Source organism: Emydura macquarii, unplaced genomic scaffold (assembly GCF_026122565.2).
Source record: "Emydura macquarii macquarii isolate MOO-44397 ecotype Brisbane River unplaced genomic scaffold, CSIRO-AGI_Emac_v2 contig_3671, whole genome shotgun sequence".
In the NCBI taxonomy this organism is placed as follows: Eukaryota; Metazoa; Chordata; order Testudines; family Chelidae; genus Emydura; species Emydura macquarii.
In genome coordinates this window covers 12,490,404-12,513,705 of record NW_027133808.1, presented here as the reverse complement: position 1 = coordinate 12,513,705, position 23,302 = coordinate 12,490,404, and the positions used below count along the sequence as shown (strand labels likewise).

General features: G+C 41.1%; 1 protein-coding gene across 1 annotated transcript in view; it reads left to right on the top strand.

Moving 5' to 3' along the window:
- Positions 1-696: 696 nt before the first annotated feature.
- GPC5 (glypican 5) overlaps positions 697-23,302 on the top strand; it is a gene marked incomplete at its 5' end in the record, with an annotated part of 634,518 nt that continues 611,912 nt past the window's right edge. The window contains one exon of the mRNA XM_067536868.1: positions 697-858. Coding sequence (XP_067392969.1) covers positions 697-858 — 162 coding nt within the window. The remainder of the gene's footprint in view (positions 859-23,302) is intronic.

Here is a 23,302-nt window from a genome sequence, read left to right as displayed (position 1 = left end):
GGAAGCTGACATACCCAGAGTGTGTTGCCATAATCCAATTTCAATTTGTCAAAGGCTAGGATAAGTGTAGCCAAGGTATGCATCTATAAGAAAACAAGTTGCGACCCAGCATGTTACCGGATAAAATGTGTCAGAAATGGAAGTGATATCAAAATCAGGGTTAGTCCCCAGAAAAGTTAGTGATCCAGTAAATAATGGAAAAGCATCCTGAAACATTATTCAGGATGGAAGGGTTTCCAACTATTGCATTAATAAGCAATAGTAACTGAAATATTAATCAGTGGGTAGTCCTAGCAGCTCTCTGACCATTCCAGCATTTGATGGAACATTATGATGTGCCAGCAATGAAGTCTCACAAAATTTTAGCACTCTAAATGCTGCCCACTATCTCTCAAGCACACTGACAATGTTTAGTTAGTGTTATGGACAGCTGGGATGAGATCACAGTGAAAGGAGATGGTATCATATGATATGTTCATTAACGACTATGAACATACTCTTCTTTCAACTGAATAACTTGGCTTCCACATGCATCTCTTTTTTTTGTGCAAAGGGACCAGACATCTTTGAGAACGTAGGGTAATGCTTTCACTTATGTTATCTTTGTTACAAAAGGGAAATCAACTATCATGTATGGCACAGTGCAGTGAAAAATAATGATAAATTTGGAAAATAAAAGTGTATTTCTTTCTCTAGGGGCTGATCTTCAGGTTTGTACATCTAAAAACCCAACATGCTGTACCAAAAAGATGGAGGAGAGATACCAGATTGTAGTAAAGCAGGATATGCAACAAGTGCTTCAAACATCAAGCTCTACTTTAAAGTTTTTAATATCTCATAATGCAGCTGCTTTTCAAGGTAAATATTTCTGTTGTACATTTCAAAGTGTACAAAAAGCATTTTCTCAATTTTGTCATATGTTTAAACTAATTTGTGGTAAGTTATTTATTTTTAGTTCCTCATAATGCTTATTGTACTTTATCAAAAAAAGTACTAATTGTGCAGAGGACTGGCAACTTGAGTGTGTGGCTGGTAACTAATGGCCTTGGAGAAATAGGTTTAATTAGGTGCTTTCTCTAGGACTTTACACCTTTGAGTATATAAAAAGTGTTGTGATGAATTTCACCTTGATATGGATGTACGGTGCAAAGCGCTCCCTCAGATTAATTAATCCTTGGCAGGGTTGATGGTGTAGTAGCCTTTCAGCAGTTTATCTGACTCCAACCCCTGCACACTGGTAATTATTTTTCTGCATAGGCTGATGTGGAGGGCAGCTGGGGGAATGGAAAATGGGATATGTAAGTATATATAATAAACTGGTAGAAACTAAGGGAAAGAGAAAGAGAGCTACAGGCAAAGTCCTAGTCTTATTGAAGACAACTGGAGTCTTGCCATTTGTCTGTCAAGGTACTATTGTGTCCCTGATCATCAAAGTGTCTCACAAGGATTCACAAATTTATCCTTACAACTCCCCAGTGAGGTAGGGAAGTATTAGTGAGTATTAACTACCTATAAGCGTGGAAAACTGCCCCTTCTGTTGGCCATCTCAATTTTTCAGCCTATGAAGTAAACGGATAACCAATCAACACTGACACTACATCATGATTCTGTTCAAATGTAACTCTACATAGGCTGAGACTTCTGATATTAATTCACATATAACTTGATTACAAGGATATGCCCATCTGCTCCCTCTGTATTCACCCCACAGAACTATAAACCCAACACCAAATTTCCACTGTCATGATTACGGGACTAGTTTCACCTCTGTCCTTTTTCTGGTCTCTGACTACATCCTTCAGGTGTTAGACCTTTTGCCCTTCCCTGTCTTGGAATGGTAATTGCTGTGCCTTTGTTCAGCCAACGACTCTGCTGTCCAAAGAGAGAGGCAGCCATTTTATGCTTCTTTTAGTGATGACTGTCACCAAAGGGAAGAAATGCACTGGGTGCTTTCTGATAGGAACTTTACTTTTATCTTTTTTCTTTTTCTTTTTATCAGAAATAAGTTATTCAAACTAAAAAGTTTCTGTTTTCTCTTTGTGTATAGGAAAAAAACCTCTTAAAATTGAATTTGCTGACTTGTAGTGAACTTTTAATATTGAGACTTTAAAACACAGAATTAGTTGTGTATTGAATTTCCTTTTTATAGACGGAAGAATAGATTAATAGATTCCAAGATCAAAAAGGAACATTTTGATCATCTAGTATGTCCTCCTGTATAAAACAGGCCGTAGAGCTTCCTTAAAATGATTCTTAGAATAAAGCATTTAGAAAAACATCCATTCTTGATTTAAAAATTGTCAGTGATTGAGAATCCACCATGACTCTTGATAAATTGTTTCAGTAGTTAATTACTCTCACATAAAAAAAATTACACCTTATTGCCACTCTGAATTTTTGTAGCTTCACCTTCCAATCTTTGAATTATGTTATACCTTTCTCTGCTAGATTGAAGGGCCCATTATTAAATACTTGTTCCCTATGGAGATACTTATAGACTGTAATGAAGTCACCCTATAACCTTTTTTGTTAAATAGATTGAGCTCCTTGCGTCTGTCACTATAAGGTATGTTTTCTAATCCTTTAATCATTCTTGTGGCTTTTCTCTGAACTGTCTCCAGTTTATAAACATCCTCTTTGAATTGTGGGCACCAGAACTGGATGTTGCAATAGCAGTGACACCAATGCCAAAGATAGAGGTAAAATAACCTGTCTACTCAAGATCCCAGGATCACATTAGCTCTTTTGGCCACAGCATCACACTGCAAGCTTATTTTCAGTTGATTATCCACCATGGCCACCAAATCTTTTTTTAGAGTCACTGCTTCCCAGGATACAGTCCCCCCTGTAAGTATGGCCTACATTCTTTATTCGTAGATTTATACATTTACATTTAGCCATATTAAAACACACATTATTTGCTTGCACCCAGTTTACTAAGCATTCCGGGTTGCTCTGAATCAGTGACCTGTCCACTTCATTATTTACCACTCTGACAATTTTTTGTCATCTGCCAACTTTATCAGTGACCATTTTATGTATTTTTTCCTCAGGTCATAGATAAAAATGATAAATAGCATAGGGCCAAGAACTGAACCCTACAGAACCTCACTGGAAACAGACCACTCAACTACTAACTTTAGTAGCTTCTGTTTAATATCCTCCAGATATACTAGTGGAATGGAAAGAGTGTTATCATTATGAGCTTATGATGAGACAATATAATCTGTTTTTCCCCAAGTGCAGAACAGAAGTATTTATTGATCTCTTCTGCCTTTTCTGCATTGTTATTGAGAATTCTATCATTGCCATCTAGTAGTGGACCAATACCATGGGCAGGATTCTTTTTTTCTAAGGTATTTGAAAGACTCCTGGACTCTGCTGGCCATAGATTTCCTCTTTGTGTCCCTTTGCTTCCCTTATCAATTTTCTACAATTCCTAACTTCTGATTGATTATCTTTACTATCAACTTTCCCTTTTTTCCATTTTTTTTTATTTTTAATTTTTTATTGCTACCTTCACTTCCTCTGTAACTCATGTGAGAAGGAATATACTGTAGCATGTGTAAGCTTCCAGCCATCTCTAGGTTTAGAACTTTATTTGACTTTAAAGAGATGACTTGTGAAAATTTGGGTGTTGAATATACATTTGAGTTCAGAAGGGGAATCCTTGTCAGTGTTGCCCAAAATTTGAGGTTGTTGCTAAATTCAAGTATGGTCACTGCAGCCAGATATCCCAAAATACATTTGCATGGATTCCAGATGTCCTAAAGAAGGACCTAGACCCATCCAAGTACTAGATGTGAACCAGAGGAAACTATACAAGCCTGCAACTCCACACTTCTTCCAGAAACCTAATGTATATGGACTTTTAATCCTTTTGTATATTTGTGATTGCTCTAATCCTTTAACATTTCTCTCATGGTTTCTTTCTTTCTTTTTACAATAAAACTTTAGTTTTAGTTACTAAAAGATTGGCTGCCAACGTGATATTTTAGGTAAGATCCAAACTTACATTGAACTGGTGCTGTGGCTGACCCCTTGGGGTCAGAGAGAACCTTTTTAGTAAAGAGCATAGAGTTTAGATAACTGACCTCTTTACTGGACCTAGTGCTGATTTGGGAGCCTGGAGCTGAAATGCAGTAAAGGGGGCTGTGTGTATTTGTGTACTGGCTTCTGTGGGGATTCAGAAGTGCAGTTTGTGGCTGGCTGGGAAGTCTGGCTTCTGTGCCACTGATCAGTTCTGGGAGAATCTGCTCTCCGTTAGCAGCCTGCCCTGACCTTGGCATTATCAGTTGGCTACCGTGGGCACGGACGGGTCACATTGGCCTGGAACAAGAAGTGTCCCAGGTTCTGCTCTCCCCGGGGTCGAGAGATCAGGTCAATTTCTGACGCAGTCCTCATGGACTGGACAGGGAATCTCAGGTATCCGTTCCTGCCCATTCCGCTCCTGCTCAGGGTCCTGCTGAAAATAAAGAGGGACAGAGCGGACGTTATACTAATCGCTCCAGCCTGGCCGAGACAGCACTGGTTCAGCATGCTGCTGGACCTTTTGATCGCCCACCCCTGGAGCTCCTGAGGTGGCACAACCTTCTGTCCCAGGAGCATGGTCGCCTGTTGCAACCAGACATGGACTCCCTGCACCTCACGGCCTGGAGGCTCTGTGGCTGATGGAGGGAGAGAGAGCCTGCTTGGTGTAGGTCCAGCAATTCTTGTTTAAAAGCAAGAAGCCTTCTACACAGGTCGTGTATCGGAGTAAGTGGTGACGGTTTACCTATTGGGCCGAGTCCTGGGGTATCCCACTTAGCCTCTCACCTATACAGGCGATCCTGGAGTACCTGCTCCAGCTAAAGCTCCAGGGTCTGGCGCTGGCATCCTTGAAGGTTCACCCGGCGGCCATTTCAGCCTTCCATTAGCTGCTAGAGGGGAGATCACTGTTCTCCCATCCCATGTTGGTCAGGTTCCTCAAGGAGGTGAAGAGGCTTTATCAGCAGGTCCTTGACCCGGTGCCTCCCTGGGATCTCAACCTGGTCCTCTCGAGACTCACGGGCTCCCCCTTCGAACCCATGGCTTCGTGCCCTCTGCTCCTGCTTTCATGGACGGTAGCCTTCCTGGTGGCCATTAATTCAGGTAGGAGGGTCTCTGAGATTAGGGCCTCGACCTTGAAGCCCCCTTATATGATGTTCTATAAGGGCAAGGTTCTGTTGAGGCTGTATCCAAACTTCCTGCCCAAGATGGTTTCCCAATTTCATTGTAATCAAGATATTTTTCTCCCCAAGTTTTTTCCCAAACCTCACGGTTCGGAGGAGGAGAGGAGATGGAACTCGCTGGACATGAGATGAGCCTTGGCCTTCTACATTGAGCATACAAAGCCATTCCGGAAATCGACGCAGCTCTTTGTCGCAGTGGCTGACCCAATGAAAGGCTCACCTGTCTCCACCCAACGCATCTCCTCGTGGATTACATCATGAATTAAGTTCTGCTACGAGCAGGCAAGGATGCCACTTCTGGGAACCATCATAGCGCACTCACCCAAAGCTCAAGCCCCGTCTGCAGCCTTCATGGAGAGAGTGTTTGTGCAGGACATCTGCAAAGCTGCCACCTGATCGTCGGTGCATACCTTCACATCCCACTATGCCATCGTTAAGCAGGTGAGAGAGGATGCAGGATTCGGCAGAGCTGTGCTGAGGGCAGCTCACCGGTAACTCCAACCCACCTCCAAATGTATTGCTTGTTAGCCACCGATAGTGGAATGGACATGAGCAAGCACTCGAAGAAGAAAACAAGGTTACTTACCAGTAACTGCTGTTCTTCGAGATGTGTTGCTCATGTCGATTCCACAACCTACCCCTCGTCCCCACTGCCGGAGTTGGGAGAAAGAAGGAACTGAGGGGGTGTAGGACCAGCAGCGCCTCATATACCGTGGCATGTGCACGGGGCTCCAGGGGGCGGCAGAGGTGGCCCTGCACGATCTGCTATGGGGAAAAAGGTTCCAGGTAACCATGCACGGAGGCATGCACACATCTATAGTGGAATGGACATGAGCAGCACATCTCGAAGAACAGCAGTTACTGGTAAGTAACTTTGTTTTTCATTTGGCACGTCTCAGTTTCTTTTGTGTCTTTTCTTTGTATCTTCATGATTGCTAAAAGTAAGAATGAATAAAACAAAAATTGAAAAAAACCCACAAAGATAATCATTATAAAGTTCCACAAATATTTTTTAAAATTAGGATTTATTATTCTATTGCCTTCTCTCTCTTCTTGCTGCTAGTGCTAGTTAGGACTTTTTTGGGCTGTAGCAAAGAGCCTGCACCAGTTTTGTAGCCCTGTGGCAACACGATCCACCTGACTCCTTAGGCAGCGGATCTCTTCTGCAGCCAGCAGGAGGGGAGCGGCGGGCCACTTTGAAAGACCCCATGGGCCACAGGTTGGGAACCACTGCATTAACAGGTCTCTTTTTAGTCCAGTCAAAACTAAACTGATCAAACAGAATAGCTAATGGAGTGCTTAACTACATTTTCAGATAGAAGCTTTGCTGCCAATGCAAGCTTAAGTATCTGGTTTGCTTTCCAAACTTCCCACTAAATTATTACTTAAAAGGAAAGCATTGAAGAAAACTGTTCTATTCTCATGAGGTCTTCCCTTCACACTTGTAGATACATGAAAGTGGAGACTGAATTGGGGTGGTATTTATTTTTGTTTAAAGTTTATTCATGAAGAGCCAATAAAGGTACTTTGCATTTAATTGCTTATAATTATGCTTTTGCGCTAATATTTCTTGTGGCTTGACAAAAATAAACATCCTGGGAGCAAATTCTTAAAATGTTAAGAAAATATTTGCATTGAATTTGTTCGCATATAATCACTTGAAAAACAGTATGAGAAAAATTTACAAGTCAGCACTTTTTCCCACTGTAGCTCTGCAATCTCCAAGCACAATAACTCAGTAGATCTGTAGTGAGGCAGAGTGGAATCCCTCTGAAGTTCTGGGGTGGACAGGAATTATGAAAGGAGAGACCTGGAATTCAGTTGGTGCTGAAGCAGCGGAGGGAGCAGATAGCTCTTCCAGGGAGCTGGGATCTCAACAGGATCCCAGACTAGTCTCAGAGTGGAGCTGTACCCTATGGTCGGAGGAGGCAGATGGGCACCCTGAGGAACTGCCAGGATTGCTGTCAGACAAATGCCCTGAGGACCTGTGGGGACTGCAAGCTGTTACCCCAACGAGATTGAGGACCTTTGGACTACAGAGCCCTACACCCAGATTGTGGTAGAAAGTAACCCGGGGGAACCAGATTTAGTCCGGTTTTGCTGCCAGAGAGTGAGTTGGTGTGTTTCTGCAGGATCCCTGCTGACCCAGTGGTAGAACCATCCACCACTGTTACTTCCTAGGTTGGGACCCGGTGGAGTAGGGAGGGCGCAGGTCCTACTGCCACCCTGTCATTGACCCTGTCTCTGGGGTGGTGGCTAACCCTCCCCATCTTTGGCTGTAAGCCCTGTGCTGTGTTGTTGGCTTACTCAAACCAGAAGACTGTGGAGCCCTCGCCTATTAATTGCTGTCTGTCCCAGCCAAACAGCTGTGGGCTAAAGACTGTGTACTCTGCGCTGCCTAGAGGTCCAGAGCTCCCTTGTAGACTGTCGTTATAGACAGCTAATTGCTGTCTGCCCCAGCCAGGAGGCTGTAGGCTAAAGACTATTTGTGCTCTGCCCTACCCAGAGGGCCAGAGCTTTCTTCTATAGATCGTTGCTGATTGTCTGTCCCAGCCAGGAGGCTGTGAGCCAAAGACGGTTTGCAGTCTGTCCCCTCCCTGAGAGGGCCAGAGCTTCCCCATAGACTACTGATTACTGTCTGCCTGTAGTGAGGGAGCACTACAAGGCCCTACATTACTACATTTTTCTGCCAGTATAGAAACTGCAGGAGAAAATCTCAGAACATAAGTGATTTTGTAAAGGTTGTGTGTGTCTTTTTTCATTATTAGCTCACAGGAAGGCTAGATATTTTATCTAGTGCTTATGTTGGTACTGTGAAAAAGTGTAGCCTCTGAAATTTATAGAGTTTATTCTTTGACTGCAATCCTGGATGCTTAGATTTTTTTTCTGTCTGAGTGCATTTCGTCCCAGTCACCTCATTTTTTGAGTCTTAGTGTTCTTCAGATGGTCTACATGTGTTCTGTCAAAGTCATAAACAAGTAACTAGACAGGGATATAACTTTTGCCTCTCCTGTATGTGGGGACTCAGAGCTCAGGGAGATCCAACAGAGAACATCCTGCTTCAGGAGGAGGAGCCAAAATGTGCCCCAAGTTTAGAAAACTAATCATTTATTGCTCATTTAGGCCTCGATCTAGTAAGCTTTTAACTTAACTTTAACTGCACATAACATTGAGCACATGAGCAATACAAGTCAGTGAAACTTGGTTAAAGCTAAGGAATATAAATAGTTATATTATGAATAAGCTGCTCTTAGAGCAGTCAAGGCTGTCAACTTTTTCATTTAAGAAAGCTGAGGTATTTCTTGTTGTTTCTAAGGATGAATTGCTTTATATGGTTGCAAAATGCTACAGAAAGCAGTGTTTAGTAGGAAAGAAGAGGCGTGTTTAGTGTTTAGGGGAAAGAAGAATCCCATGCAGTGGGGACCGACCAGCAGCAGCTCTGCAGAAAAGGACCTGGGGGTAACAGTGGATAAAAAGCTGGATATGAGTCTGGTTGTCAAGAAGGCCAATGGCATATTGAGGAAAGAAGAGGCGATAAAGGGCAAAAAGAATTGGCCAATGCACCATGTGGTAGGGAGAAAGAAAGGATGGGCACTATTTAGGGCAGTAGCCTGGAATTTGGTAAACCCAGATAATTTCTGGATTAAATAAAGATAAAATACGTATCCAGATTTTGGTGTGTGGCAGCAGCTGAAGGATTAGAACTTCTGTTTGCCAATTCTAGCTTTAATTCATAACCATAAAGTTTGGTTTACATAGTTTGTCACACTACAGCTGTCATGTGGGAATTGTGTGTCATAGACTCATTTAAAATCAGGGATTTGAAGGAAGGAAAATAGGAGTCAAAAGTCTGTGCGACATATAAATCTCATTTTAAAAATTGGACTTCAGTAAGCAAGAACAAATCCAGTTAACATCTATTCAGATGGCTATTTTACCCTTTCCAAAAACCCAATTAATAGAGAGGTGTATCTGAAAAAAAGCTCTAGAATGAACCTTTGTTTTTCATTTTAGGTTTATAGATGGTTTCATGGGTCTACCTTCCTTTTGCTGCAGCTAATCATCCCCCGTGCCTTTTCAGCCTTGATTTTTTACCTTTCCCCCACCATAGTCTTATGTATGCTATCTCAAATAGAGCTTTTTATAGTATGTAATATTTCCAATCCTGAGTATTAAAAAAATCATGTCAGGCCTTAAAAATCATGAGATTTTGAAAAAAATTATTTACTTTCTGGATTTTGAGCCTTTATGGTACACATTTTCAAGTCATATTTTTGAAGTTTTTCTCTGCAACTGGGCTGGCTAGTTCCTTTTTTTTTTTTTTTTTTTTAAATTAAAGTTGAGATTCTTCACCTACTCACTTGACTCTGGGAGCTGGTGCTTAAAGAACATCAATTATCATGAGACTCATGATAAAATCATGGGAGTTTGCAACATTGAGTATGTTAGTGAATCCTTCATTTCATTACTATCTTTCATGAGACTTATAGTTATAGTATCAAAACTTTTGTTTAGTAATAATTTAGATATAGAAACATTTGTCACACAAATGTCTTTGAGGTACCAGTTGTGACACTTTTTGGCATTACCTGAGGTATCCGAGGTGAATCACTACCAACTGCTTACAGTGTGAGACAGCCTTGTGGGAAAATCTTCCCAACTTTTCCAGCTGCTGGCAGCACAGGCACTCTGCAATCCCCATTCTTTCTATCTGTAGGCTAGCAAATTACATACCCCACTTTGTCACACTTGAGTACAGGGCCGTATTATCCATTAGGCACAATAGACACAGTGCCTAGGGCCTACAGAACTTTCAGGGCCTACGAAAAATTTTGTGAACTAAAATAAAATGTATCCGAAAATTTGAAGAGCAAACGATAAAATCAAAATTAATATCTTCTTAAATTAAATATATTTATCTAAGGTACAAATTACTATTATATTATTACATATATCCATTGTAAATTTAATTCTGTGACAAGATTTAAAATTTTCTTAGCTTTTAAGGAATATGGTTACAATATTAGCAAAAGAGGATGCATTAAATGCAGGTTTCAATTTTGAACAATTTTTATTTGACATTTTGCTCAGAGTGGCATAACTAGAGGCCACAAAACCTTGCAATTAATGTGCTTAAATTAATAGCTTAAAATCAAATTAGTTATTTCGGCAGGGGGCCTATGAAGGCAAGTGTGCCTAGGGCCTATGAAGTCTTAAAACGGCCTTACTTGAGTACCCAGTCCCTAGTCTTTTGGACACCCACAATATATACAAACCTTTGCCTCCATCGTAGCAGGGCACCCCAGTTTACCAACTTCACACCAGTTCAATGCCGTCCTTAGCAAAGGCATTTAGATATGTCTATAGTAAAACCAAAATTAAGTTTATATAACAAAGCTTGAGTTAAAGATTCAATTAAAAGTAAGTAGAATGATTTGGAAATGTAAAGTTACAGGTAAAAGAAAAATATAAAACACAATCTGTAGCTTATACATCCTACTAATATACTATACTTCCTACTTCCATAATAATAAGGTATTTCCTACCCACTGGTGAGCCCAGACAGGGCTTGTCCAGTCCTGAAAGCTGGAATCCACTTTTCATGAGATACTCCAGTGGCAAATTGTCACCTCCATAATATAAAATATTTGTGCCTTCTTTCCTTCTCTTATCCAATCTCAGACCATTGTCTTTGTCAGTGCTCAAATTTGCATCTTTCCCAGTCTGTAAACGAAGGGCTGGGTTGGGTTGATGATTAATTGTTCCGAGTGTTGATTGAATCAGCTGTGAGATGCACCCTATGACAGGTGGCAAATTTCACCTACACCAGTTTTGGAAACTAATATTCTACATGTTACAGAACTCTAAAAATATTTCCTGTAATAACATCCTGCAATAGTTATGATAACCAGCTAGTTTTTAGCTTTTGGTAGATGGCCTTTGGTGAAATATCAAGAAGATGCTCGGATACAGATATAACATACCTGCAAGGGCAGATTTGGGCATGTCCGTGTCACACCACTGATAGACAATTCTAACTCTATCAAAATAATCATGCAAGTTTGAGTGACTGAGCGCCTGACACACATTGTCAGTTAGCACTGGAGATTGCAAAGTGGGCTACATATCTATCTGGGGCAATTTGAACACAGAATTAAATAATTGTTGACTAAAATCATCAATACATGTTCACTTCATCTCATGCTGTTAGCTGTTGATGATTGGCAGAACAACTAACCACAACCCAGAACTTATATTGAGTAGAATCAAAATCACTACAGAGTAAACTTTATTTAAAAAGAGAGATTATAAAACAGCTGAAAGAACACCAACAACCATCAAGGGAAAGGTAGACAAATACAAGAGAGACATAGATTACAAACTAACCATGTGTACTGTTGGTTTAATCTTGCTTTCGGTTGATTTAGGTATAGCATGAAATTTGACACAGAAATTTACCTGAAAAGGAAACGATCCTTTGGGCGGAAGTTTAATCCAATGGTTAGGGCACTACCCTAGGACTTAAGAAATTTTGTTTCAGTTACCTGCTCTGCTGCAGACTTTCTATGTGACCTTAGGTATGTCACTTATCTGAGTCCCAGGTCTCCATCTGTAAATAGGCATAACAATAGTTCTCTACCTCACAGGTGAACAGGGTGTTATGAAGATAAATGTAATAAAGATTTTGAGGTGCTCAGATATTATGATAATTGGGGCTATTTGAATATCTTACAAATCTGTCACAATTCATCCGCTACTCATTTACATTTATATTTTCAGATACATGTGGATCAGAAATATCACCTTTAGGAAATAAAACTAAAAACATCTCCACAACCTTTCCTCCACAATTATTTCCTCCAAAGATCTTAATTAATCTATAGCCATTTTCTTTGCATAGGAGGAAAATATATTACATTCTATGATGCACAATAAGGTGCCTCGATTTTGACACATGGTTTTCACCCAGCATTTGGAGCCAGATCCAAAGTGTACTGAAATCAGTGAAGTGAATGAGAGTCTTTCCAATGGGCTTTGGGTCAAGCCTTTGGAGCGGAGATGGGTTGATTGAGGACAAGTATTATTATTTTATTGTTATGGCTGTTGTCAGGATTTGGTACCTGACCTGTGTGGCAGATGATTATTGAGGTGTCTGGGCAGTTTCATTACATGTTCTGTAATTACTATGAATTTAAGAGTATACAACACCCTTACTTAGACCATAAGATGGGCACTTACTTATACATTAGAAAAAGTCAGCTGATGGAGGAAGAACAGATGGTTGAATCTGAACACAAACAGGACAGAGTTATGCTCATGGGCAGAGGAAAGTTTTTTGAAGAGTTTGCAGTCATGGTGCAATCTCCTTTGGTTGAAGGATTTGTCAGAGTCTGTAGCTTAAGAGTGCTCCTAGATTCACCACTGACACTAAGCTCTCACATATCAGCATCTTCAAGTTACACTTTCTAGCATCTCTAGATCGTTAGGAGATTTTCTCCCATCCTGGGGAACAAGGAGCTGGCCTCAATTATTCTACTTCAGCAGTGCAATATACGTGGGCATGAAGCTATAAACACTTAGGAAACTCCAAGTAGTACAGAACACTGCAGCATGTCTGTGCACCAACACAGGTTATCACAAACACATCATACCTGTTCTTTTCTCTCTTTGCTGGCTTCCCATAGAATATCGAGTCAAGTTCAAGGTCTCTGTCCTTATCTTCAAGTTGCTCAGTGGCCTGGGCCCAGGGTATCTAAAAGATCAACTAAAGCTCTGAAATAAAAACTGTGGTTGACATCTTCACTACTATGGCACAATAAAGAAAAAGCTAATCTGTGCAGGAGACAGCATTTTCTCTGAGGCCAGCCCAAGACCATCAAATCAACTTCCATAGGAACTAAGAACCATCACAAACCTCACCATCTTTTTCTAAGCATGACACCTTTTTTGATGTTCCTTTCTCTAATACATACATATAGAAATGTGTATAACATGTTTATAATGTCCAAAATAAAACTTTCCACTGCACGTATTATTCCCCCCGGGGAGAGTATGAAAGAACGGACACGTGACTGATGTTATATGCTTAATGCTGTACTGGAAGGCGCTGAGATACTATGTTGATAATTGCAATATAAGAAACTACATAGAATAGAATACATTTGCCCAAATTTTATTTATTACTATTTTAATTTTGTTTAGAATTTTTTAAAATTTCTCTTCTAACACAGTTTCGCTGGATCCACTCTGTCCTTACATGAGATAAGTCATTTAAGATATTGTCTAGCACTCACGCATTGTTGCAGATAATGCTTTTATCTTACTTTTTACCTTTGCTTAAGTTTTTCTTATGCAGTGAGCTATATATCACTGGATTAACACACACTAAGACTATCTCCTTAGTCTTAAATAGGTACTAGTGACAGTCATTCTCTGCGGAATTTCATTTGAATCTTACTCTTTAAACCACAGATTATTCAAAGAACAGTTTAAAAATATACAAAATCTCTTCTTAGTGTGTTAAAATCCTGTGGGATAAAAGAAATGAGTCAATCCCCAAGGGATACTAGTACTGTAATAGCAGTATGTGAGGAAAATAATTTTAAAAAGCACCATTATGATGTGATTTAAATGTAACAGGAAAGAGGGAATAAATTCCAGTTTTTCCTCTATGAATACTGCAGTTGTTCACACAGTGGCATTTACTAATAGCTACAGATGTGTTAATGTAAAACCTCTGTGTTGTGATCTTGACAGGTCCTGCAAGATAAGCAGGGCTGAGCCTTCACAAGGTTATTCTTCCCTTGCATAGGAATATTTTATGAAGTCCAGGTCATCTAGGAAGTGGTATTGGTGATTCATTTTCTGGCACCATTCTCTCTGAGCTACTTTTGATCCAGTGCCCCATTTATAATGCTAGAGTGTGGCTCTAGATACTGATTATCTGAACCCATCTTCCATATGGCCAGTTTGTCCTTTTTGGCATCACATTCATACACCAACATGTACATCTGAGACCGCATAATCAATAATAAATATGTCCCTGAACACATATTTGGAGTGGGTTAAAAGAAGAAATATGAGTAAGCACGTCCACTGTCCCTCACAAATGAATCATGGCCCTTCCTTACAGTCTTTGAAGCAGCTAGAGCTGTAAATTAGGGACTGACTAATTATAGATTCATAGAGATTAAGGCCGGAAGGGACTATTAGATCATCTAGTCTGACCTGTATATCAGAAACAATAAAATTTTACGAAGTAACCCCTGTATTGAACCCAATAACTTGGGTTTGATTAAAGCATGACTTGTGTTGAGCTAAAACATATCTTCCACAAAGGGATCTAGTCTTGATTTGAAGACATCAAGAGATGGAGAATCTACAACTTCCATGGGACGTGTATTCCAGTGGTTAATCACTCTCTCAGTTAAAATATGTGTGCCTTATTTCTAAGTTAAATTTGTCTGATTTTAGCTTTCAGTCGTTAGTTCTTGTCATACCTTTTTCCAATCCAGTAGTTTAAAGAGCCCTTAAGTAACCAATATTTTCTTCCTGTGAAAGTACTTAAACTTTGTAATCAAGTCACCTCTCAATCTTCTTTTTGATAAGGTAAACACACTGATCTCTTCAAGTGTCTCCCTGAAAGGCATTTTCTCCAGCCCCCAAATAATTTTGTGTCTCTTTTCTTCACACTATCTGATTTTTCAACATCCGCTTAAAAATATGGACACCAGAACTGCACGCTGTATTCCAGTATCAGTCTCACCAGTGCTTATAAAGAAGTGAAATCACCTTTTTACTCCTACTCACTATTCTGCTCTTTATACATCCAAGTTTCACAGTAGCCTTTTTGCCACAGCATCGCACTGGGAAGTCTCATTGAGTTTGTCCACTATGACCTCGAAGACCCTATGTGGAGGCACTGCTTTTCAGCACACAGTACCCTATTCTTCAGGTATGGCCTGCATTCCTTGTTCCTAGATATAAAATTTTGCATTTGATTGTATTATATAATATTCGGCTTTTAAAGTGATATAAATCACTCTGTATTACTGTCCTGCCCTGATCACTATTTACTGTTCCACCAATCTTTGTGTCTTCCAAAATTTTAGCAGCAGTGATTTGATATTTACTTCTAGTTAAGTAAGGGTGAGGAGCGACAAGGCGGATCGCCTCAACAGGTCGTTTCTACCCCACCACAACTGGTCGCTGCACTCAGGGGTAGTGACTGCGATTCTCCAGAAGTGGGGTGTCCCCCAACTGGATCTGTTCGTGTTGGCTTGGAATGTGCAGTGCCAAGGCTCTGCTTGCGCCGGGGTCATGAGACTGGGTTGGTTTCCGATACATTCCTCAGTAATGGGACAGGGACCCTCAGGTACGCGTTTCCGCCCACTCCACTCCTGCCAAAGGTCTTACTGAACATAAACAGGGGCAGGGTGGATGTCATATTCATTGCTCAGGCCTGACCGAGCCAGCGCTGGCTCAGCATGCTGCTGGACCTTTCATTCGCCCCACCCATGGGGCTCCCGAGGCAGCATGACCATCTCTCCCAGGACCACAGTCGCCTGTTTCACCCGGTCCTGGATTCCCTGCAGCTCGCGGCCTGGAGGCAGCAGGGACCCTTCTACATAGGTTGTGTATCAGGCTAAGTGGTCATGGTTTACCTCTTGGGCGGAATCCCGGGGCATTCCGCCAGCTTCTTGCCTCTGCAGGCGACCCGGGAGTACTCCGGGATCTGGTGCTGGCCTAGTTGACAGTCCACTTGGCAGCTATTTTGGCCTTCCATCACCCGCTAGCGGGGAGATCCCTGTTGTCCCATCCCACGTTGGTCAGGGTGATAAAGGAGGTGGAGAGGCGGTATCCCTGGGTCTGCAACCCGGTGCCTCCCTGGGATATCAGCCTGGTCCCCTCGAGACTCATAGGGCCCTCCCCCTTGGAACACATGGCTTCATGCCCTCTGCCACGCTTCATGGAAGGTAGCCTTCCGGGCGGCCATTACCTCAGTTTGGGGGGTCTCCAAAATTAGGGCCTTGACCTCAGAGCCCCCTTATACACTATTCTATACGGATAAGATGCAGTGGAGGCCACGTCCGGCCTCCCAGCCTGGGTTGGTTTCTCAATCTCGTTGTAACCACAATTGATCTCTCCCTGTGTTTTTCCCAATCCGCGCGGTTTGGGGGAGGAGCGGAGATGGCATTCGCTGGACACAAGACGAGCCCTGGCTTGCTACATCGAAGACACGGCTGTTCCAGAAATCGGCGCAGCTCCTCACCGCGGCGGAAGGCGGGACTGGATGAAAGGATCATCGGTCTCCACCCAACACATCTCCGCGTGGGTCACATCCTGCATCAAGTGCTGCTATGAGCAAAAGAATGTGCCACTGCTGGGTGTCATCACAGTGCATTCACCCAGAGCTAAGGCCTCGTCTGCGGCTTTTCTGGAGAGAGTGCCCCTGCAGGACATCTGCAAAGCAGCCGCCTGGTTGTCGATCCACACCTTCATGTCTCACTACGCCATCGTTCAGCAGGCGAGAGAGGATGTAGGATTCGGCAGAGCCGTGCTGAGGGCAGCTCACCGATAACTCCTACGCACCTCCGGGGTATGGCTATTTAATCACCTATTTTGGAATGGATATGAGCAATCACTCGAAGATAGAAAACAAGGTTACTTACCAGTAACTGTTGTTCTTCGAGATGTGTCGCTCATATCCATTTCACACCCACCCCCGTCCCCGCTGTCGGAGTTGGCAGAAAGAAGGGACTGAGGGGGCGTAGGGCTGGCAGTGCCTCATATGCTGCAGCATGAGCGCGGCACTCCAGGGGGCACCAGTGCCGGCCCTACGGGGTCTTCTAAGGGGAAAAAATTTCCGGGAACCGTGCACTGTGGCGTGCACACACCTATATTGGAATGGATATGAGCAACACATCTCGAAGAACAACGGTTACTGGTAAGTAACCCTGTTTCCCTGTTCCCTGGATTTTCTCCAGATGGGCAGAAAGGAGGAAGAGAAGCACATTTTGAGTCCCACATCACATGGAGAAGTTGGGAAAAATAAATGCACCTACTGTTTTACCTTCCCTTCTAACAAGGATATTGAGAGAGATTTGAACTGAAAGGGGAGAAGGTGGAGATAAGGAGAAAAATGGAACACTGAGAGAGGGGGAACAATCAGAAAGGGGGCTGAGTGGGGGAAAGGAAAGAGACAGAAAGAGAAGGTTCAAGGGAAATTGGAGAGAAGGGCAGCAAGAAGAGAGATGCCAATACTTACTGGGCCAGGACAGGCACTATAGCTTGAGGGGGCATGATTATTAACTGTAAAATGGAGTATGGCAGTTTCCCAAACTGGAAAGCAGATATTCTGTGGTCAGCAGTAAACATATGGAGATAGCATGGCCAGAAGTCAGTTAGCACCTGGTGTCAGAATCTGCAAATCTATTTAGTGCACATGCTATATTTTATTCACTTTTTCAAACTCCCATACTTCTTACAAAACTCCTGTTGTCTTCAGTGAGAGGAGGATCAGGGCATTGTTTGTATGTACAAACAGGACTTTAGTGAAAATGTTGATTCTTATTTTATATAAAGATTTCACTGCATTCAGCCTCCCAAAGGTTTGAGTTCTTTCAGAGTCTGCATTCATGCTCAAATCCATCTCTTTATTTCACTAATGTAGTGCAGAGGACTTGTTTGCATAATGTTTAGTTTATTTAAAAACAAACTTCAACCCTCCCTCCTTTGTCTCTTTGAGGTGAAACCAGGAGAGCACTGCTACTGGGACCAGTTGCTCCTTGTAAAAAGAGAAGTTATGTATCATTGATTAAATATCCCCAGAGGGAGAAATTCAGGGTATGTCACTGATGGAGGTGAATGCTGCCATCAGATCAATTTATCTGGATCGATTGAGCAGAAGTGAAGACCCGCTCAATCAATCCAGAAGTCAATTTAATAAAACCTCCTCCCTAAAAAGCATAGCGCTGCTTCAACAGTATGCATTTCCCATCAGCACAGCACAGTGGAGAGGGCGCGCTAAAGAGAAATTACGAAGTCAACAGGAGTAATGCAATCTACTCTGCGTAGCTTGTGTAACTCTCATTGACTGCCACCGAATTTCACTGGCAGTGTAGACCAGGCCTCAGCTAGTGAAGTGCTTGAGCCTGTAATTTATAAAGATGGGAGCTCTCTTGTTGATAAACTGGAGCTTTAAAGGTTTTGCCCAACTTTTTATGTAGTTTGTGGACTCTCATTAGATAAAACTTTTTTCTCCTTCATGCTACCAATTTATTATATAGTTTATGAATAGCTCTGTTTGCATTCATTTGACTGATGAGCGTCTGCCCTGCTTTCTCACAAAAATACATTGCAGAAAAAATAGTGGAGAAAGAAATGGGCTATGCTTTTTATTTCATTTCAGATGATTCACCTGCCATAGGCTAGTTCTTGAAAATTCTAAAACACAGAGCCAACAACTGAAATACAGTTCTTGAGGACTTGGTAATTTATCCCACATGTTGTCTCAAATCCTGAAAGGTGCTGGGAGCAGTAACAGCTCCCACTATTTTGTCAATGGGAGTAGTGGGTGCTAAGAACTTCTCATTATATGATCCTTTGTAAAAGATGTCTCATTTTAGTACAACTCTAGATATATCAAAATCATATCTTTACATAGAATGTAAACTTCTTTAGCTACTTTTTGTTGTTTTTTATGTCACCACATTTTAGAGCATTTATTTAGAGCATTTAGAACATTTATTTTTGTTTGCACTATTAAAACACATTTTTTTATTAGCAGGCAGTCCAGCAAGATACTGATACTTTGCAGGAAAGGACCCCAGATTCTGCATTTTTGCAGAATTGTAAATGGTCATAAAACACATTTAAATAATTTATACTGTACTTTCCAGAAATTTCTATTTTTTCTTCAGAAAAGATGCTATAGAACATCATCTTATCTTTTTTCTGTAGATAGTAGATAGAACTCCATTTTCAGTACTAATGTGTGTATAGACTAAAGGATTGAGCACAAAGGGAATTTAGAAACTCCCATCTGTTTCTCTATACTTTAAATACAGAATAGGAAACAGAGTTTTGCAAAACTCCCAGAGTTCACCTTGCAGAGTTGAGTAAATATTTTTTTATTTCAGCCTGTTTTGGTTTGTATGATCTGAAATTAAATTTCAGCTTTTGCTTGAAAAAAGTAAAAAAGTTCAGTAAAAGAAATTCAGAAATTCAAAAAAGAAATTCAGTAAAAATCCTGAATTTCACCTTATTTGCCTTCAGAACTATGTACATCCATGAACTTCACATGACTTTCATGAAAACCTAAATTAAAATATTCATGAACCTTAATAAGGATGTTGACAAACCTTTTCTGCATTTTCGAGTTTGTAACACATCAATATGTGTACTATGTGATTTCAGTTTTTGTTGTGTCTTCTTCATATTTTCAGTGCCAAATCAGTACAAAGTTACACTGTTGTGCCTCTTACCTTACTGTATGACCAAGTTACACCACTTTTTGTCACAGTTGAATTTGACCCATTGCTCCCCTGCTATTCTCTGTTTGTGACAGACACTGTTTCAAAGCTTTCTCTAAAGGTTTAGGGACAAATTCTCAAATGGCTTGTCTCAGTGGAAATGGTCCACATCAAAGTTGGCTATGCAGACATCCATGGAAAAACAGGGTATAGATTATGGAGACACTGCACTCACTTGCTTCTGTATGGCATGTCAGACCAATATCAGTACATAGATCCAGGATTTAGATGTTTTTCATACCCATAGCTCCTAATAGTCAAGTTAGGGTATGTCTGCTCTGTGGGGCGAATTGGACAGAGTATATCCATTAGACTGCACACACCTGTAAACAACAGGCATGGAAAGAGTACTTGCTCAGTTAAGTACATTCACAATTTCATATTCTCATTGGTTAAATCCATTATCAGTAGGAGCCCACAGGTACATAAGAATTGCCATAGTGAATCAGGCTGTCTACCATTTAGTCCTCTGTCTTATATCTGACAGTGGCCATTACAAGGTACTTCAGAGGAAGGTGCAAGAAACACAAGAGAATGGTACTGGTACCCAGGACCGGATTTAGGGGCAGGTGACCCAAGTGACTGCCTGGGGTGCCGGGCTTGGGGGCACCAGGCTTGGTGTGATGTTTTTGTTGTTTGTGACTAAAGGAAAAAATAGAATGTTTGAAGTACAGTAGAATCTCAGAGTTATAAAGACCTCGGGAATGGAGTTGTTCATAATTCTGTAATGTTCATAACTCTGAATAAAATTTTATGGTTATTTTTTCAAAAGTTTACAGCTGACCATTGACTTAATACAGCTTTGAAATTATACTATGCAGAAGAAAAATACTGCTTTTAATCATCTTAATTTAAATGAAACAAGCACGGAAACAGTTTCTTTATGTTGTCAAATCTTTTAAAAAAACTTTCCCTTTATATTTTTAGTAGTTTATGTTTAACATGGTACTGTATTTTTTTTCTCTGCTTCTGCCTGATTGCTGTTGCCTGATTTTAGATGCTTAATATTATTGTTTATAGAAATGGGGTTATAGGCTCGCCAGTTAATCTGATTAGAAGATAATTAGGTTTTTGTCCCAGAATAAGGCTACACAGAGTTTGCAAGGACCCTCGGGGTGTATGACAAGGGCACTCACACCAAGTGAGAACCAAAATATAGCCTTAAATACTTTTATTGAGATAAAATAGAATAATAATCAAATGCATAATAATAAATCAGAATTACAAAGGCAATAATATTGTTCTAGAGGTACATGTAGTATTATATATTATAAAGCTTTTTAGATTAATATTCTCACAGCCTTCCTTGATAACCTAGTGGTGAGAGACAAAGGACCAGCCTTGCTCCTGTATGCTGATGTCCAGGTTCCTCAGTTCTCAGATGGGAGGTGGGAGAGCTTACGAGATTCTAGAGAGTGAAGAGCTATAGAAAGACTATAAGATCTAACTTAGAAGTAAAAGAATTCCATAAATAAGACTAGGAATAAGACTGAAACTTAACATGGTGGGGTGCTTCTCTTATAACCTGAGCACTATGTGCTCTCCTTCCATGTCCAAACTTAACTTCCACACCCACAAAATATCAGGGTACACTTATTCTATAGGCTGGCATGTTCGTGCATATTAGTAACATAGCCATACCTTTTCAGACATTTAGCTCATTCTCACCTGTGTTATTTCTGGCCTAACCATGTTCTTTGCAGTGTACCTGTTAAGTCTATCGAGAGCATGAACTGAAGTAGGTGTCCCCATCTTAACACCTCCTGATTTATCTATGACAAAGGTTACAAACATATACATACTTTATGCTTTAGTTCATCATCACTTATCTAGGCTAAAGGTCTCAAACATATGTATGCTAACTTGCCTTAGCTCATCACATGGGATATGGCCTGTAGATTTTTTGCGTTACAGCCAAAATACTCTAACAGAAATCCATAAACCTATTATAATAAAAAAGCAATTAAATTCATAAAACAAGATATATATGTAAGCAAGCAGACTAGTCCTATGGATTACATTGCATACTTCGGTTCCAGATGCGGTGGGTGATTGTCTGGTCAGTTTGTAACTCTGCAGTTCGTAACTCTGTGGTACTACTGTATTCCATATGTGGATTCATTTTTCACTAACCTCCTAGGATGTTGTGGGCCTTTGTAGAATCTTGTGGAACCCTCCAGACTTTCTGAGCACTACATTTTCCTCAAACCTCTTAGAATGTTGCTAGCCATGCCCTCGTGTATATATAGGGGGTGGGAAATCACCAGTCAGTCAGTGAGATATAAGAACAAACTGAAGTGAGAGCCCAGCTGTGATATTGCAAATCCTGTTTTATTGTGTAATTGTGAGAATACTTGTGTCTTAAGAAGTTGCACTGAATCCAAGAGCATTTGGCTACCATTCCCTCAACCTGGTTGTGTCAGATGCAGCGTCATCTTCTTTAGATTCAGTATATCACTTAGGAGTACTGCAAAGGATATACGTCTTGTTTTCAGCATCAACTATCAGGTGAAGATCCTCACGGACAATGTTACAAATCTGACCATGAGGCTGGTAAGTGACACTTGCGAGGAGAGCTACATTGACAGCATCAGGCCAGTGAGGTACCGAGTGACTGAGGTTTACAACGCTGTGATGGAACTGGCACAGTCAAGCCGAGGCTGGAATCCGACACGAGGCACAAAGCCTGGCAAATCAGATCCCTGACTTCAAATTTCTGGTCTCAGTTGTGGTTTGGCTAGCCTGTTCCAAGTAAACGTTGTAAGGAAGGCATTATAAATTCAGTCGATGAACATCATGACCTCTACTACTTTGATGAGAACTTTGATTTCTTTGTAGCCTACAGAGACAACCAATTTGAAGATGCCATCACTGCTGCCAAAGAAATGGTGGAAAATATAGGAACTGAACTTGTCTTCAAGGAAAATCATATTCATCGGAAGAACACACAGTTTGGTTATGAGGGCAGAGATGAGGTGAAGTGCGGAAGAAAAATTCAAGAGGGAGTTTTCTTGCTCAAGTGTCCACTGAAGAAGGGTTCAGACAAATGAAGTGCCACAAAAAGACCTGGGGGGTTTTGTATGACCATAGTAAGCTGTTGGAGGACAGGAAAACACTCTTGAACAATTGTACAGACCTTCACCGGATGCTGATACATGGGGATTGTTTGGACATCAGTCATAAAACCCTCTGTGTCAAAATGGACAACATCTGTCACATTTTGCCAAATGAGAAGCACTCTCCACTCCTAGTTCTCCAGTTCATTCATGATGCAGAGCTGAAGGACACTTTTCCTAATGTGTGGATAGCTTTGAGGATTCTGCTCACACTGCCAGTCACAGTTGTGAGTGGTGAGCACAGCTTTTCAATGCTCAGGCTCATTAAATTTGTGAGGCGACAAAAATTCAAGATGATCGCACCATCCACCATAATACCAGCACTGCAAAAAGGAACTGCTTCTCGGCACTCGACCTCCAGGATGCATACTTTTGTATCACAATCTACCCCGCTCACAGACGTTTCCTCACATTTACTGTGTCTGGTAACCATTACCAATAC